Below are 19,185 nucleotides of genomic sequence, written 5' to 3'. Positions count from 1 at the left end.
TTTTGCAAGAAAAATTACGCTATTTGCATGAAAAGAGGTAAAACGATTTATTTACACGTCTTTAAAAAATCACCTTGGACATTTGCTAATAGAACTGCCAGAAGAGGGTGGTAAGTAACAACCTTTGAGTAAGATGTGGTCTTTTACTATTAAGCTTTTAGTAAAAAGGAACACACTAAAAGTTCAGAGTAGATCATTTATATTCTCTGAGGATTTACTTAACAATTACTGGTCGCCAGGCACTATTCTATGTTCTTGAAGTTTTCATTCCAGCAGGAAGAGAAATCTGTAGTATGTCAGATGGTGATACATATGGATTAGTTCAGCAATTTTTAAAACATGATTTTTATGTGCTGCACACTGTTAAGAATATACGAAATCGGTCAAGAATCCTCATGGTAATAGTTTTTCTAATGGACAAAAAGTGAAGGTGTGTGCCTGTGTGCACCCACCCCATTTTTATTGAGGGTGATCAGGGAAAGCCTCGGGGATAAGGAAGCATTTGAACAGAAACCTACAGAAAGTGAGAGAAGTACATTTATCTGCGAGAAAAAAATGTAAGAAGAGAAAATGGAAAATGCTATATACAAAGGATTCTCCTGCCAGGTTCAAGGAACACCGAGTGGGTCACTAGCTGGAGAGGGATGAGAGGGAAGAAAGTGATAAGGAAAGAGGTTGGGAGTGTAGGTGTTTCATTTTTATACTAAATAAAATGAGAAGCCAGTGAGGCAGAAAAGTCACATAATCTGACTTAAAATGATCCCTCGGACTCCTTTGTTGGGAATAGACTATAAAGCGGTAGAGGTGGAAACAGGAGACCAGCTAGAAGACTGTGGAATAATTCATATGGTAGAGATCTGAACCTGATTGAAGCTGGTGGAGGTGCTGAAAGTGGTTGGATTCTAGACATGTTGAAGGTAGAATAGACAGGACTTGTGAATGGGTTGGATGTAGAGTGTGATGAGGAGTCAAGGATGTCTGCAAAGTTTTTGGCTAATGACAGAACAATGGAATGGCCACTAGCTGAGTTGGGAAAGACTTAAGAATAGATTGGGGCTGGGGTGTTGTGTGCAGAGAAATTTTGGTTTTAGACATTGTTTTAAGTGTCTTTTATACTTCCAAGTGGGGGTGTCACATAGGCATTAGCATGTATCAGACTCGAGTTCAGGAGAAAGGCCCAGCCTGAGAGCTACCCGGGCAGCGGCATCCTGAGACAGGAGAGTACCACGGATTGAGTGCAGACAGAGAAGAGGTACAAGGACTAAGCACTGAAGCATGCTTATGTTTAGATTTGGGGAGGTGAGCCAGCAAATGAGGGAGCCACCAGTGAGGTTGGGTTGCGAGTAGTGACATTCAAAGAAGGGTATTCCACTGGTGGATTTATTTAAAAATAAGCTGGGTGTGGTAGCTCAGGCCTGCAAATCTAGCACTTCAGGAGGCCAAGGTTGGGCAGGATCATTTGAGCCCAGGAGTTTCATGACTAGCCTGGGAAACACAGACCAGGTCTCTACAAAAAATTAAAAAATAAAAATGAGTTGGGCATGGTAGCACATGCCTGTAGTCCTGGCTACTTAGGAGGCTAAGGCAGGAGGATCAATTGAGCCCGGGAGTTGGAGGCTGCAGTGAGCTACGATGGTACTACTGCACTCCATTCTGGGTGACAGAGCAAGACCCTGTCTCAAGAAGGGTAGTCCCCTAAACCAAATGAATAATAGTTTCAAGGAGCGATGATTAACTCTCATGTGTTGCTGATAGGTGAAGTAAATGAGGGCTCAAAATGCACCAATGTAGAGAGAACTGATGATAGCTTCCCCCAGAACAGGTTCAGCACGATGGTGGCAAGCCAAAGCCTGAAAGCAGTGGATCCAACAGAGATTGGAAGAAGACGACGATTGCAATTCTTCCTGTGAGGTTTCCAGGAAAGTAATGCGTGATAGTTTTAAGATGCAGGATATTATAGCTTCTTCTGCTATTGATAGTTTGACAGGGAAAATTAATCTGAGAACAATCAGATTTTAAGATGCAGGAAATTATAGCCTTTCTGTTAATGATAGGAATGTTTGAGAGGAAAAATAGGCCCTTAAGCAAGCAAGGGAGGATGGGGTCTTGGACACACATTCAACCTTCATAGAAAGGAGGAAAGGCAGAGTATAAGGGGTAGTTGGTAAGGCAGTGGGATTCTGTTGAAGTTATTTTGGTTGCTCCTATTTTCTCAGTGAAATAAACTGAGGATGGGAGTTGGGTTTGGGGATTGAGAGATGAGAAAGTATGATCGATGGGCATCCAGCGTGACCAACTTGAGGTTAAAATAACACAGGCTGCCACGGTTGTGTTTTTTCTCCAGCCACCTGGTACTGAGCAGACTCTGGTAAGGAATAGGCAGTTTTTAAAACCTGGCTTAAGGTTAACAGATACATACAACAAATGGAGAGAAGGGCAGTGGAGTGGAGGATGCAGGGAGTGATTGTAATGATGGGGAGTAGAATCTAAAGGCTCGGTAAAGAGAATCAGGAATGGAGTGGATGAAGAATGAAAAAGGTGGTTACATTTGTGAACTGTAGGGGACTGTCGTGTTTAAAAATTACTAGAGGGAAAGAGACGGAAAGATGAATGATGATGTTAAGACAGTAGGATGCTTGAGGTTGAGATTTGGGAGGTTTTCATTGGCACTGAGAAGGTACTAGTTTCTAGTTTGTCAGTCAATCCCTAATCTAGATCACTGAAAGAGTAAGTCGAGGTTAGAGTATTGTAGGGATCACCTACATATATATATACACACATATGTGCATCGCCCAGGCTGCAGTGCAGTGGCATGATCTCGGCTCACTGTAACCTCTGCCTCCTGGGCTCAAGCAATCCTCCCACCTTAGCCTCCTGAGTAGCTGGGACCACAGGTGTGCACCACCATGCCTGGCTAATCTTTTGTATTTTTTGTAGAGACAGTTTCACCATGTTGCCCAAGCTAGTCTCGAAATCCTGGCCTTAAGCTATCTGCCCACCTTGGCCTCCCAAAGTGCTGGGATTACAGGTGTGAGCCACCATGTCCAGCCGGACATTAAAATTAATTATGATAGGACTAGTTTGGACAGAATGCCATTAAGCTGGTAAGGTCAGTGTTTGAGGTAATGCAAAGGTCTTAGGACACTGCAGAGTAGTTTACAGCAATCTGTTTTGTAGCTTTCATTTTTCCTTGGGTGTTATCATCCTACATACATGTTTGAGAGGTTATATAGAAACTCCATTATTGAACTCTGAGAGGTAAGCTTAGCTAAATTTGAACTGGTAATGCTTTTCTGTTAAATCCTGATTGGATCAAAGTTCTTCATTCAAGAGCCTAGGCACTTAAACTGTGTTCTCAGAGAACAGAGGTATATAGATGCCATTTGGAAGCTACTATAGCCATTGAGTGACCAGATGCTAGGTACGTAATCTTTAGTGAATTAGGTTTAAGTGGACTACGCCTTTAGTGAAGGAAAAAGATAAGGTTTGGTATCTTCTGTAGGGAGCTTGCTCTTGAATGAAAAAGGTTCAGTAGTTGGAAGACAGGTCAGTGGCCCTCTGACACAACTGGTTGGAGTTGGAGACCGGAAATCCGCATTTCTTGTTACTGTCTTCAGGAAACCCCATTCACAACTGTATCATCTGAATTATAACCACCATATTCTTAGAGTGTATGTCTAATTTCTATCTTGGTTCTGATATGCCCAGCTTCCTGAAGATACACATTCATGTTAGGTTTCTGTGAGGAATGGATGAAAAGCCGATTCACCTTGTTTGTCCCCTTCATTTGTTCCTTGATAAGAAATCCTTCTGGAATCCATATTGCTGACAAGGCATATAAAAAAAAAATCTTACACACTACACAGTTGAGACTGTTGGATCACCAAGTGACAAAATTAATATTTCTAGTTAAACAAATATTTAATGGGATACATGAATTTGGATATTAAAAAAAAGTGTGTTAACATTAGGGGCAATATTTAGAAATAGTTGAGCCCCTTAGAAACTAAATAAATCTGAGGAAAAAAGCTCAAACTTCTAACATTTTATTTAAAATTCATGGCCTAAAATTATTTAAGACCAGTGTGATTTGGTCATCTTTTCTAATAAAATATGTGTGAGCCAACTGTAACTGTAATGTTTTAATATAAAACAAGTTAATAGTTCAGATGGTTCCAGCGCCTGGAGCTACTTACCTAACTAAAATGGCAGTTCCTTAAAACCTGAGACCTCCCCATTAGAGCTGTAAAAGTTCCTGCAGTTATGAAAGGGAAGCTGAAGATCTTTTCAGTTTCATTTTGGTTAAGATATTATACAAAAGATACCCACCTTGAAGAAAGCATCTTACCTGCCTCCAAAGGCAGCATGAGCCATTGGCAGAAAGGAACAGATTTTGGTTGTGGCAGAGATTTTTGACCCCAGAAGACTTTTTGTCTGAGAAGTCAAGAATCTTTAACTCCCAGGCATCTTATCAGTTTCCCAGCTCTTGCCAGTTTGATTCTATCTGGCACTTAAGAACATGTGACAGGGTCATTTTATTCAGTAAGTGCAATTCCAAAGGTTTGTGTTACTGACGGGGATATACATCCATAAAATATATGCCCTTAAGAAGCTTGCAGCCTAATTGGGGAGATGAGGAATGCTACTTATATTTAAAATTCTAAGTGTTGTCTTTTAATAGTCTACTCATACCCTTATATAAATAAGTACCTCAAATATATTTTAAGGGGACAGCTGACAGTAAGAACTTTGGATAACTACTGGCTAGTCAAGAAGTTATTTGAGTAAATCACATCAATCTTACACAATGTGGAGGTTTAACTAGATGGCCTGGGGTGGGGGGGATGGTGCTTTTTCAATTTGAACTTCATAGAAAGGGGAAAAAAGCTTATACGCTCCTCAGCCCCATCCAGGAAGTTTGCTATTCTGCATTTCATGGTCTGCCCTCTACCTTTTTTTTTTTTTTTTGAGACGGAGTCTCGCTCTTGTTGCCCAGGCCGAGTGCAATGGTGCGATCTTGGCTTACTGCAACCTCCACCTCCTGAGTTCAAGCTATTCTCCTGCCTCAGCCTCCCAAGTAGCTGGGATTATAGGCATGCACCGCCACAGCCAGCTAATTTTGTATATTTAGTAGAGATAGGGTTTCACCATGTTGGCCGGGCTGGTCATGAACTTCAGACCTCAGGAGATCGGCCCACCTCAGCCTCCCAAAGTGCTGGGATTACAGGCGTGAACCACCGCGCCCGGCCCTGCCCTCTATTTTTAAGGTGAAGGACATATCATCAGGTTGAAGGAAAATCTGGATCTAGTAAAACACAGCTATCCACAGATTCGTACTAAAAATCTAGTGAAATCATTTGCAATGAAAAACTTTAATGGTATACTGATTACTATCTTATACTAAAACGATATACTATGTATCAATATACTAGGCTATATTAGTAAATGACAGACTGAGTCAAGAGAAGATTTAAAATAATATACATAATGGGATAACTGGACTACTTGCTGGGAGTCACCTGGAACTACTACCCAAAATGCAGTTTGGGTAGGTCGGGGTCAGGCACCCTGGGAGTGTTGATCACAGTGTCATGAGTTTCCTTCTAAGTTTCCTTTTGTTCCCCTCCTCACCCGCCATAAACCCAATCCTTAAAGTTATAGCTATTAACTCAAGACTCAGAAGAAATATTCTTAGTTGCCCATATGATAAATATTGAAACAGGACTCTGTAAGGATGGTCTAGTTAGCCACAGGCATTAGACAGCGGTTTCCTGTGACATATCAGAGGGTGACTTTAGTTGTCCTCCAAAATGTGATTAGGGTCACCATTTAGATGATTTGACTGCCATTTGCTTGCACATTAAACAAGGAAAACCAGGCAGAAGAACCTTATAAACGTTTTTAGTAAATGTTTATTTTTTGTATTCCTTAAAAACAAAACAAAAATCACAAGTTTGATACTAGTCCTTTGAAATATTGTACACCAATCAAAGCCACCTTACTCATGCAGCAAGTTGGTCTATGTTCTCTTTACTTCTGTTTGCCAGATGATCCTCAATAATTTCTGCAAACAGATTCCTCTTCAACAGATTATATGCAAGAGGTAACAGCTGGCCAGCAACTTTATGAAAATACTGAAAAATAAAAATATAACATTAAATAGAGAATATAGCAGATACCCTAATAAGTAGCAGAAAATATATCAACAAAGCACTTGTTTAACAAAGGCTGCTTCCAAAATCATTTTAGCTACACCTTCAAGTGGTTAGTGAACATAATTTCAGGATAGGCGCCTGGCATTCTAAGAAGCAGTCTTGTTGCTCCAGATGACTAATGGCATACCTTGAAAATTAAGAAAACCAAATTAAATCTGAGCTTCCTTATTCCCTCAGGTTTTACCAACTTTTTCTCACCCCAAACAATGCCCACAAATACTTTTATTCTCTCTGGTGTATTCCCAGTCAAAAGTTTAAGCTTTATTTCCCCTATTAATTCTGTAAGAATAGCTATGCTGAAAGTGAGTTTCAGATCATATTGCCTTTATCCTCAAACTCCTTCTCTCCCCCATCCCTAACATGTACCGCCTCCCAATCCCTGTTAAAAGTCACTGCCTTAGGCTTATCAAAAGATTTTAGATTACTGCTATTATCTACATATATCACCTTTTTGCTGATCATAATAAACATTTAGCCCTTAATATGTGGTAAGTACTGTGCTAAACCTTTTTATAACTCATACACGTTATTTCATTCTCACAACAATCGAGTTTGCTATTCACTGGTTCACATCTTATGGCTCTACTTATTTATGGCTAGGGCCTCTCTAGGTCAAGTACTATTTGGACTGGTCAATGACTGTCATTCTGGCTGTTAAACATTTTGATTAGTTTTACTGATAACTATCTATGAGGTGGGCAAAGAAAAGTAGTATAATATGGTTTATAGCAGGGTTCTCAAAATTTACCTGACCAGGAGCATCAACTTCACTTGGTAACTTGCTGGAAATGTAAATTCTCAGGACCCACCCTAGAACTCAATCAAACTTGGGGAGGGTGGGGAGAGCACCAGTGTGCGTTTGGACAAGCCTTCCCAGTGACGCTGATGCATGCTAAAGTTGGAGAGCTACTGGTTTAGTTTTGCTCCTCTCAAGTGTGGTCTGTAGAGCAGCAGCATGACCGTCACCTGGGAGGATGGCAGTCTCAGATCTCATCCCGGACCTACCAATAGAGTGCATTTTAACAGTGTCTGCAGGTGAGTCACATGCATTTTACAGTCTGGGAATTACTGCACTGATTTAGGCACTGACTCTGGAACCAGAGTGCTTGTGTGAACCTGGGCAAGATGCTTTGCCTCTCTGTGACTTGGTTACAAAGTAGGTTAAATGAGAATTAAATGATCTGCGGATGGGTGTGCACTCGTGCACGTGTGCAGACATATCTTACAGGTAAAGAAACAGATACAAAGGTGTTGGAAAGCCTGCCCCATCTTACACACTGGGAAGACGTGATTTACAACCAGTCTGGCCCCAGAAACATGACATGCCCGCTACACCTTATTGCCTCTTTGACCTTCAGGCAACTATGGTTGAGTAAGCACTGGTTTAGGTATTAAGTAAAATTTTCTTATTTAATGAACAATTAGTTAATGGTAAAACAGCATCTCTTATAAAGCTTAAATAATTTAAAGTGTATTTTTCATCTAAGAATTTAAGCACAATAACAAATATCCCCACCACAATGGAAACGAAATGGAGCCTAAGGTGTGTGCACACACCCCCATACCTAGCCCCAAACGTACACACACAGCAAGAAGGCACGTCCCTATAATGTGTCTAATAAGTAAATTCACTTTAATGTAAGCGTGAAGGCAAATAATCTTGGTTATTCACCTTTGCCAGAATAGAAGATGAATTTAAAACATTTTTTGGACATCTACTTTTAAAAAAATCATTTTAAAACCTTCATTTTGAAATACAAGCTGAATCCCTATCTTACCTCTGCTGGAATTTGGGGGTATAAATGTGCATGTATTCATGTGTGGATGTATGTCGCAAGGACAGGAGGGAGATGTGGCAGTGGGTACCAGGTGGAGGATTTTTTTACTCACATGTGAGCCATAGCAAAAGAGGTCCATTCCCAATTCAAGCCCCATGCCATAATCACATTCATCATTAGCAAATTGCACAAAAGTCATCATTTCCTGAATGGGAGCAAAAGCTTTTAGTCTCTCCTCGTCACTTGCAGCCTCAACTATTGCCTTGCAAATTCTCTTGAGGTCAGCTGAAAGAAATCAATGACATAAAAGATTATCTACAAAGTTAGAAAATGAATCAGTCTTCAAAGGTAAGAAGACTATAAAGAGGGTTTTTCCTCTTAAGACTTTTTATACTAGTACAACTTGTGCCACCTTGGGTAGTAATCTGCAGCACTTTAATTTAGAATGGCAATTTGGTAATTTTTCTACTTAGGACTCAAGCTTAAAAACAGGTTAACTAGCATTTCTTTATTAGCGACTATTTCACAGGATTTAGTGCCAGTCATGAACTCGCCAGCTGGAGTGCAGTGGCACAATCTTGGCTCACTGCAACCTCTGCCTTCCAGGTTGAAGCAATTCTCCTGCCTCAGCCTCCCAAGTAGCTGGGACTACAGGTGCACGCCACCACACGTGGCTAATTTCTGTATTTTCAGTAGAGACAGGGTTTCACCATGTTGGTCAGGATGGTCTCAGTCTCTTGACCTCATGAGCTGCCTGCCTTAGCCTCCCAAAGTGCTGGGATTACAGGTGTGAGCCACCGCGCCCAGCTACAGTCATGATTTTTTTAAAAGTCTATTCCATGAGTAGATCATGAGTTTACATAACTTTTCAGCAGACTAGTCCAGGAGTTGGCAAATTAGGCAGGCAACTCTTCTTACTTCGGATAGTAGTATGCAGTCTACAGTCAGAAAACCAAGTATGAAAAACAGTGCCCTCAGCTGGGCGCGGTGGCTCACGCCTATAATCCCAACACTTTGGGAAGTCAAGGCAGGTAGATCACTTGAGGTCAGGAGTTCAACACCAGCCTGATCAACATGGTTGAAACTCTTTCTCTACTAAAAATACAAAAATTAGCTGGGCATGGTGGCGGGCGCCTGTATTCCCAGCCACTCAGGAGGCTGAGGCAGGGGAATCACTTGAACCCGGGAGGCAGAGGTTCCAGTGAGCTGAGACCCTGTCATGGCACTCCAGCCTGGTCGACAAGAGTGAAAAAAGAAAAGAGAGGAAAGATGAGAAAGAGGAGAAAGACGACAATGAGGAGAAAGACGACAAAGTGGAGAAAGAAAGAAAAGAAAGAAGAAAAGCGTTATTGTGAGAAGCTTCAAAGGGTTAAGAACAAACTTAGTTGTGATTTGCTCATCATTGTGATGTTAACAAACGGTCAATTATACCTCCTGGCAAACGACACTAGGCAAGAGCAAGAAGATTAGGTCCTTCACTTTTATGTTTTGCTACACTTCAAAACGAATTAAATACAGAAGGATCTAATGGCTAGAATATTAGACTTGGATATAAAAGCCCAGAGCCACAACTACAGTAGGGTAACAGGCTTTACTCCCGGGCACTACAATTTAACATCCATCACCCCAAAAGTTTTAGAGACTGCCCATCTCTACAACAAATGTGTTCAACCTTTCCCAAAAGAGACAGTAATCATGCTTTTTAAAGCTCTCTCTAAGGACAGACATGAAGAGAAGATGACTTAGTGTAGAAGCAGAAGGCTGACCAGTAGCTAGGGCCCACACTGGTCCCATCAGAGACTAATTGCCTCTGGCTTCAGGGAAGATATATAGGACAGATCAACCTGTCTAAGAGAAATACAATGTGGGCTACACATTTTTTCCAGTATCCACATGAAAAAAGAAACAGGTGGGGCAGGAGGAGGAGTTAAAAAAAAATAACAAAAAAACAGGTGAAATTAAGATATTTTATTTAACCCATATTTCCAAAGTAGTATTACGTCAACATATAATCAATGTAACAAATATTTAATCCTATTTTAATTTACAAACTTAAACTAATTAAAATTATATTAAACTTAAACTAATAAAAATTACAGGCCAGGTACAGTGGCTCACACCTATAATCCCAACACTTTGGGAAGCCGAGGTGGGTCGATCACATGAGCCCAGGAGTTCGAGACCAGCATGGGCAACAGAGACCCTGTCTCTGCAGGACAAAACAAAACAAAACAAAACAAAACAAAACAAACACCAATTAGCCAGGCATGATGGTGCACACCTGTAGTCCCAGCTACTCAGGAGGCCGAGATAGGATAATTGCACCACTGTGCTCCATCCTGGGTGACAGAGTGAGACCCTGTCACGCACACACACACACACAAATAAAATAAAAAATAAATAAATACAAGCTACAAATTTTGTTGCAGTCGCCACATGTGAGGCACTCAGTGGTCATCACACTGGACAGCTCAGCCACATTCATCTTCCCTATGACACTCCTCTAAGAGGCAGGGGTACAGCGAAAACAGGTCCATATGAATAGCTGCCATCTAAGACACCTCTATCTACTGGCTGGAGACGCTGCACAGTAAAGTTTGAGAAGAACTGCTTTAGAGAACTGGTTTAAATGCAGATGTCCAGGTCACAGCCCCAGAGACTGGTAACTACCAAGGCTAGTTAGTTCTGTTCTGAAAAATAGGTGGCCAAATACGTGCGTTAGGCAGGAATACGTGGTTCCTTGAGAAGGCGCTAAGTTTGATTTCCCTTTAAGTTTTATCCTCCCAGAAGAGGATGATCAATAAAGGAATACCAGAAGGGCTGTTCACAATAAGGGAATGGAGACGAGGGGAAAAGAGTTGAGAAGCAATTTTAATTCTGGATGTTCAGTGTAGCAATAACTACGTTATGTGCAGTGGTCCATTTTGAAAGTGTTTTTATACTTATAGATGAAGTCGTTCAGGATCTTGGGCTTCTGAAAGCTAAATCACTTTTATATGCCGATGAAAAAATGTTCACAAAGAACCATAAAAACACACACAATTTCAATAATTACTATTTTGCAAGTTGACTGTAACGTCAAAGGTTAGGAAATAGTTCCCAGGAAGTAGGTAACCGGTTAAAATTACTTAAATTCTTAAAAATAACTACCAAATTTTGAGCACTGAGGCAAGCATTTTGCTAAGTATCTTAATACTTGTTTATGCCCCAAATTCCTTTATGAAGTGCATACGATTAACTTCATTTTTACAGATGAAAAAGACAAGGTTTCACAGGATTAAGTAATTTGTTCCAGGCCACACAGCTACAAACTCGGTTTTAATTCAGGAATGACAGACTCTAAAACCTAAGCTTACTCTTTATTACTAAGGTCTAGTGACTGTGTCACAAAATGTATATGGACATATCTTCTTCCCAATATAAGCAAAACCTTCCTCCACATGCATTAACATATATGCACATGTTTACATATGAAATACATTACCATCTGTTTCAGGGAGCTCTCGGTACCCAACATCATTTTTATCTACTGGAACAACCAAGCCTGCACCATGAAAGGTCTTTGTCACAACCTACGTTAAAGAAAAGAATAAAATGTAATCATGGTAAGTAGACATCAAAAAAAAAAAAAAAAAAACCCAAATACATAACCCTCAACATTACTGCCAAAATGTAACATTCAATGACATTTTATTTCAGTAAATTTGAACTCCAGGGTAAAAATTTAACACTATTTTTTTCTTGAAAAGTAGCTAAAAGTTAAACACTTGAAGTAACCACAGAACTGTGAAATAATTGGCTTTTCTTAATTGTGCCAGTCACTTGGAAGTCTGCATCCTGATTTGTTAAGGAAGAACCCAATACATCCTAGAAGGCAAGCCAAAATATCGGTTTCCTCTAAGGTCAAAGTACTTTCTTGGTAGAAAGCACAGAGGAACCTGCGTCTAAAAGAAAAAGAGTAACAAACAGTTTTTGTCAGCAAGAAGACATGATAGGACAGGACTCCTCTCAGCCATGCTGCCAAATTCAGACCCCTCTATTTTTACCTGGAATATTGAGGCTTGTTTGCAAACTTCCCAAAAGTAGGGCAGCTTCTAGGTTTGTGGTGTCCTTTATGGAGGCAAATCACATAACCAGTGAGCTTTCATTAAGTGGTAGTCTTCAAAGACAAAAACAGGCCCAACTACAACTACCACCATAACCCTTCCAGTTTCCATTCTTCCTGTAGCTCACGTTAGTGGCATTATTTTTAGGTCTTTCCTTAGCAAAACATTTGTACAAATATTCCACTTCTTTGTGCAATTCAGTGAAACGTTTCCAAGGCAGAGGAAGGACACAACCCAAAAACCAAACTCCAATTTTAAAGGCCTCTCACCTGTCTCTATATCGTAAAGCTTTTTTCTCTCTCATCTCCCTATTCTCCCAGTCTCTTGCTTTTTTCATTATCCTTTATTAAGCTGCCAGAAAGGGTAGATTATTCAAAGGAAGTTATCAGAGAACTGCTTACCACTTGGGAAAAAAATGAAGTAATTGTCTTCTAAATCTTTCTATCGAGATAATCTGCAGCTGGATTTCAGAATTAAATGTAAAAATAAAACCATAAAACTACTAGAAGGTAAATTTTAAAAAATAATTTTGTGATAGAGAAGAGTTGACTATGTAAAAATAAAAAGTCTATCCAGTGAAATCAAGTACACAAAACAGACTAGCTGATAAAATATATCTGTAAAATGTAACAGTAGATAAAAATTAATGTCTTTAAACTATAAGGGAGTCTAACCAAGGAAAAGACTAACATCCAAATTAGAACATATGTAAGAAAAAGACTAATTCTAACCCTGATAGAGAAATGGGCAGAGTTCAGGCAGTTGAAAAAAAAAAAATACAATGGCCAACAGAGAAGTGAAAAGTATTTAATGTCCTTTATAATTAAAGAAATTTTAATTAAAATAGTGCAAAATTTTATACCTACCAGCATGGAAAAAACTAAAAAGACTAAAGAAAACCCCACAAAATGAGAAACAAGCAAAGAAAAACTATAAACACACATACACACACACGAACTACTTTGGACCTGGCAATACTATATCTAGGAATTTCTTCTAAAAAAAATAACCAGATAAGTATGAGACTAAAGGTATAAAAGGATATCTACGGCAGGATTGTATTTGTGAAAAATCTTAAGCAACCCAGACTTTGAACACCTAAGCACAGTATTCTGCAGCCACTCAAAATTATGAGGTAGATCTTAAATTGACAATATGAAATGATAAACATACCATATTCATAAGTGTAAAAAGCAAGACATAAAGCAGTGATAATGAAAGAAAAAGACAGCAGTGCTATAGTTGCCAACTGAGGCTGCCCAACATACAGTAAGAATGACGGTATATGTTCAGATTTTTCACAGATGATTACCTGTACTAATTGTCCATAAAGAGGTATCAATTAAGAAGTCAACAGAATCATAATTTTATTAAGAAATTAAGAAGAATAAGATTACAAATTTAGAAAAACTGTATAGGGGTGGGTGGCATCCTGAAGCATCGGATCACAGGTGGATGGAGTGCCACACCGTCATTTTAAGCATCATTTAACCAATGTTCCTTATGAAGAAATCTAGGTATGGAAAAGGTGAAGTGGCAGAGAGCCAATTAGTAAGAAGATGGGGTGGAAAGAATGCTAAATATGGAAAATATGAAGTTGGGTTTTTACATGTGTCATTTAAGATTTTGGACAAGACACAAAACCTCTATAACCTTCAATGTACTCATCTATAAAACAGGATAATTCTAACTTTGCAGATTTGTTGTAGAGAGTCAAATGATATAACTCATAAAGACTCTGCATTCCAAAGTACGCTCTAAGTTACTGTCAGTATAAAAACACTGATTTCTAGTGTGCTGCACAGTGCTGTATCATACTAGAGTGGATATAGTCTTACGCTCACACAGAAGAACAAAGCCACTCACATATACTAGTGGAATTGAATTCTTCAGTAGAAAAATATGAATTCAATGAAGAGCTCACAAAAGCAATAAAAGAACAACCTTACATATAACAGAAAAGGGTTTGAAAGCATAATCATCAACAGGGGAGGATTAAAAACATGATTGTCTTGTAAGTTCTTTTTTGTCTTTGTTTTTACCAGCTGTTTTGTATAAAAAACAAATACTAAAATGAAACTTCATGGGGGAGGGGTCTAGGACAAAAATATCTAAGAAATTTCAAACTCAATCATATCTTATTTATGGAGAAGAATTAAGAAAATCTCCTCTGAAATAAAGTATAGCTTGTGGTAGAAAAATAGAAAAAGACTGATTAAATAATTTGCTAACAGCTATTATGTGTATGGATGCTCAGACTTTAGTCAAAACAAATTAGGAATACATTAACTAGGTTACAACTACCCTTCCTCTCAGTCACAAAGTGGGAGAAGCTTCCTATGATAACTAGAAAGGTGAAGAGCAATATAAAACCTTTTTTGAAAATGCCATGTTATAATGGGTTTCATTAAAATGTACGTTTTAAGAAACTTTCCAGTCTATAGGACTAAAGAGTGCCTAGAGCTTATCAGAATATCACCCTTGCAGCTGAATCAAGATCAGAGAAGGAACTGAAGTAGGATTTAAAACCTAAGTACACTAAGGTACTACATTACCAGTGCTAGTTTATTAAGGAATAACAAGTTCTCCATTTAGCTTAGAACATTCAGATGAACCAGCAAGGGCAGACAAACGGTGAGAGGCTAGAGGAGACTTGGGAGCCCTCATTCCAGTGACAAATGTTTTTCTTCACCAGAGGCCGTAAGACCAAACTCCTATAGAATTCTCATTTACTCCAAACCAGAAATCTTCCAGCTTGTCATTAACTTACTCTGAAATCTATAGCTGAAAAACCAAAAGAATCCAACACTAAGAAGTATTTGCTCCTTTACAAAATACTCCCCTCACACTACAGACATTAGGAGAGACGCAAAAGGAAATGATAGGATTAATAAGGAAAAAGAAAGAAGCACTGCTTATATAACACGTTTACTGGAGAAAATGTATGTAAATTTCATTAGGTACAAAGCAGCTTTCACTTAACTTTACGAAGTGATTAACTGATAAATAAGATTAAAAGAGTGGTAAAAGATCAAAAGAGTGGTAAATACTGGCATACCACAGCAGTGTTATCACCAGTTGTGCAATTCAGTGTGCCAACCCAAAGGAGCCATCTGACCCCCATTTCAGTGCCATCCTCCTAGCACCCCTGAGCGACAGCATCCAGTTCTTAAGACAGGGCTAGGAAGAGAAGGGGAAAGTAGAGATGGGAAGGAATCGAGAGGGGAAAAAATCCACTATAACAAAACAGAGACCAACAGGCTGAAGTCATACTTTCTTATCTCTCTGTTTCATCTTCATGGTTCTCTGTTCCAGCGAGTACCCCAATTCTCTGGCTGCTTCTGTGAGTTTTTCATCTATGTTTTTCAAGAGATTGATTTTCTTTTTATCTGTTACTTCTTTAAGTTTTTTCGTCAAAAATAATCTGAAAGAGAAGTAAACGTCCTCATTACGTGGCAGGTCACTGCACTAAGTACAAAGACCTTTGGAAGTTTAGCCAAGTTAAAAATGTCAAATTCCATGCAAGAATAAGTCCACAGAATAATTCCCAACACTTCTCTCAAAATCCCTCATAGTTTTTGTCAAATAAGAGAAAAAGCAATATTCATAAAAAACTGCCAGTCACAGAAAGAGCAAATATGATCCAAATTTTTATTAGTACTCTAACGTCTACAATAAAGGTATAAGGGATATTTACAAAGCTGAGATTAGTCAAGTTTTAAATTGTATCACTTGATATTAAGATATGGCATACTACTTTGAAGAAGTCTGACCTAACAGAAAAAAAAGATATCAAAAAAATTTTTCAGGGACCGGGCGTGGTGGCTCATGCCTGTAACCCCAGCACTTTGGGAGGCCAAGGTGGGCGGATCACTCAAGGTCCGGAGTTGGAGACCAGCCTGGCCAACATAGGAAAATGCTGTCTCCACTAAAAATACAAAAATTAGCCAGGCATGGTGGCACACACCTGTATTCACAGCTACTTGGGAGGCTGGGCCAGGAGAACCACTTGAACCTGGGAGGCGGAGGTTGCAGCCAATCAGTCAGCTGAGATCGTGCCACTGCACTTCAGCCTAAGACTGTCTCAAAAAAAAAAAAAAAAAAAATTTTTTTTTTTTTTGAGATGGTGTTTCATTCCTGTTACCCAGGCTGGAGTGCAATGGCAGGGTCTCAGCTCACTGCAACCTCTGCCTCCTGGGTTCAAACAATTCTCTCACCTCAGCCTCCTAGGTAGCTGGGATTACAGGTGCATGCCACCACGCCCAACTAATTTTTGTGTTTTTAGTGGAGACAGGCTTTCACCATGTTGACCAGGCTGGTCCTGAACTCCTGACCTCAGGTGATCCATCTGCCTTGGCCTGCCAAAGTGCTGGGATTACAGGCGTGAGTCACTGCGCCCGGCCTTTTTTTTTTTTTTCTTTTCCAGTTTTAAAGAGACAGAGGACACTATTATAACACTTAAGGTGAATAGATTTTTTTTTTTTTAATGTTGAAGTTTGTGTTGAGAAAAATTTAGAAAACGTAAAAGGAAAGCAAAGCTACTTTGTAAGCTTATACAAAAGCATAAGCCAAAGTAGTTTTCAAAAGTATGTGAATATACAGCATGTTAACGCCACTTATGGAAATAATTTTATATCTTATCATAAACAGGTTTTTTGCCATCAATGTAAAAGGTCAGGAGTACCATGCAGAGTGGGAAGGGCGTGCCAGACCCCCAGGAAGAAAGTTGAGGGAGTAACAGCTCCTAGGGAGAAACTCACTTCTATTCACTGCCAACATCTGAGTTTGTAGTATTCCCTACAACACTGTTATCAAAGGGCTTAGAACATTGATAGTGGGTGCTAGTCTTAGCTTCATTGTACTTATTAAGGGAAAAAAAAAAGGCACAGAGGATAATCAACTTACCCAAGTTGAGAGAGCTAGTAGATTAAACCAGTAGTTACCAGTAGAACTGGTAGATTAAAATGCCACAGAAACCCAAGCCATCAAAATCTAACCTCTGATTACAGCACAGTTACACTAAATCTTACCTTCAATTATCACCAGCTGTATGTCTAGAAGATATGTTTATATCAACCATAAAATGCGGATTTGATCACATCAGTCCCATGTGAATCAATCTTTACAGTCTTCCTCAACGCTCTGGCATGGCATATAGCCATTCAAGTACCCTGTGCCATGTATTTCCACACTTTCACACACATACTGCTCCCTTACCTAAAGCATCCTTCTTCCCATTCTTTCTAGTAAGTTCTTAGGCATCCATCAAAGCCCACATAGAATATCCTCTTTTACCTCCGCCACTACTGAAGGCACTTGGTAGCTGCCTTCCCATACATATGACATTATTATGACTATCTCTGGAAGTTTTTGTCTCTACCGAAACCTACTCTAACACTTTCCTGTGTGATGCTTAAAGATAAGCTGCAATGTGCAACTGAAGCCATAACCATGAACATGAACATTTTGTGCTGTGACTTTAAACCCATTAGAATGTATTTAATGCAAACGAATTTGTACCTATGCATGTTATATGGCATCATGCAATGGCCCTTTGGAAATAGTGGTTCACTAAGTTATACAGATGGAAGTGTTGAAACTTATATATCGAATTCACTCCATTACATAACATCATGAAAAAAAAGCGATTGAACTCACAGTAGTATTATAAGTTTCTCAATCTAATTTTTATTTGAAACCTGGAATTTTATCACTGGCAAAAAATATAGTCAGTCAGTTGTTTTCTTTGGTTCATTTGGGAGAATTACTGCCAGTATCTACACCCAAATAACCAGAGTTTGTCAATGAGTCACTCTTTCTAAAAGTGGGGAAAAGTTCATCTCAAAACTCAATCACACAAGGGCTTTTTTTCCCCCTTGAGACAAACCACAGTACTTCAGTATGAGAAATGCTTTCTATGTATTTCCTATTTCATCACAGAATGTTAAAGAGATGTACTCAGTGGCAGACATCTAATACATGTATACTCCATCACTGACTTTACTCAGGCACAGGGTCTTGCTATGTCGCTTAGGATGAGCTTGAACTCCTGGGCTCGAGCAATGCTCCCACCTCAACATCCTGAGTAGCCACCATGCCTGGCTCCATCACAAACATTTTTAAATACATTTGCATGTTCCTGCTGTGAATAATGCAACGACTGCTGCTACTCTGGTGGCACTATCTTGATTCCTGCCAAGGTGACAACAGTATTATCCACCATTACCTTTGTGCCATTGGTGCAAAAATAACATTTTATTATTACAAATAGTTTTGACCCTAAGGGTCCCTGACCCAAGGTCAAAACTATTTACCTCAGCTATTTTAGGAAAAAAAATAAGGCAGAAGGAAAAAAAGAAAAAAATTCCTAATTTTGTTGTTCAAAGATATTTAAAAATTATGTTTACTTCCATATGCATTAGACAGTATGAAATGGAATCATTCTACACTATTGTTATTTGCCCACTTCATAACAAATTCAACAAATCAATAACAAGGTATTATAGTATATGGATAGTTTACATTTACCTAATCTTCCCTATTGCTGGATATGTTGCCAATTTTTCATTTGATAAACAATCTGTAATAAATACACATATTTCTGTACCTGTCCAAAATCTCTTTAATAAATAGCTAGAAGTGAAATTGCTAAGTTAAGGGTATAAATGTGTACTTCACACAGTACCTGGCAATGTCACCTATCAAGAAATCTTAGAATATGGTTTTTTAAACATTTTTCAAACTGCTTTCCACAAAAGTTTTACCAATTAACACATCAGTAAGGGTTCTTATACCCTAACCATCATTGGTTATGACCATTCTTTAACCTTTAAAAAAAATCTTTGCTGGCTTAATTTGCATTTCTTTAGTTACTATTAAAGTTTGCAGACACAAGATTTAATAACAACTAAAGACAATAAAAATGTGTTGATCAAACGTATGCCTTGAAAGACCTTACTCAGTCTGCCATAAAAATAAATTTTAAAATATATAAAGAAATTAAGTGTTCTGATTAGCTGATTTAAGGAGGTGGTACCCAAAAAACTAAAACCATTATTATACTTAGAAATACTAAAATAGTTATAT

General features: G+C 38.9%; 1 protein-coding gene across 1 annotated transcript in view; it reads right to left on the bottom strand.

The window, feature by feature from the left end:
* Nucleotides 1-5,894: 5,894 nt before the first annotated feature.
* LOC101023020 (histone PARylation factor 1) overlaps nucleotides 5,895-19,185 on the bottom strand; it is a 32,051-nt gene continuing 18,760 nt past the window's right edge. Inside the window, exons 5-8 of the mRNA XM_003899357.3 lie at nucleotides 15,373-15,523; nucleotides 11,478-11,565; nucleotides 8,106-8,278; nucleotides 5,895-6,134 (exon numbers count right to left, since the gene is read on the bottom strand). Of these exons, the coding sequence (XP_003899406.1) occupies nucleotides 6,003-6,134; nucleotides 8,106-8,278; nucleotides 11,478-11,565; nucleotides 15,373-15,523 (544 nt within the window). The 3' untranslated portion in view covers nucleotides 5,895-6,002. The remainder of the gene's footprint in view (nucleotides 6,135-8,105; nucleotides 8,279-11,477; nucleotides 11,566-15,372; nucleotides 15,524-19,185) is intronic.

This window comes from Papio anubis, chromosome 3 (assembly GCF_008728515.1).
Source record: "Papio anubis isolate 15944 chromosome 3, Panubis1.0, whole genome shotgun sequence".
Classification (NCBI taxonomy): domain Eukaryota; kingdom Metazoa; phylum Chordata; class Mammalia; order Primates; family Cercopithecidae; genus Papio; species Papio anubis.
Note: the sequence above shows the minus strand (reverse complement) of the source record. Positions and strands in the feature narration are given on the sequence as shown.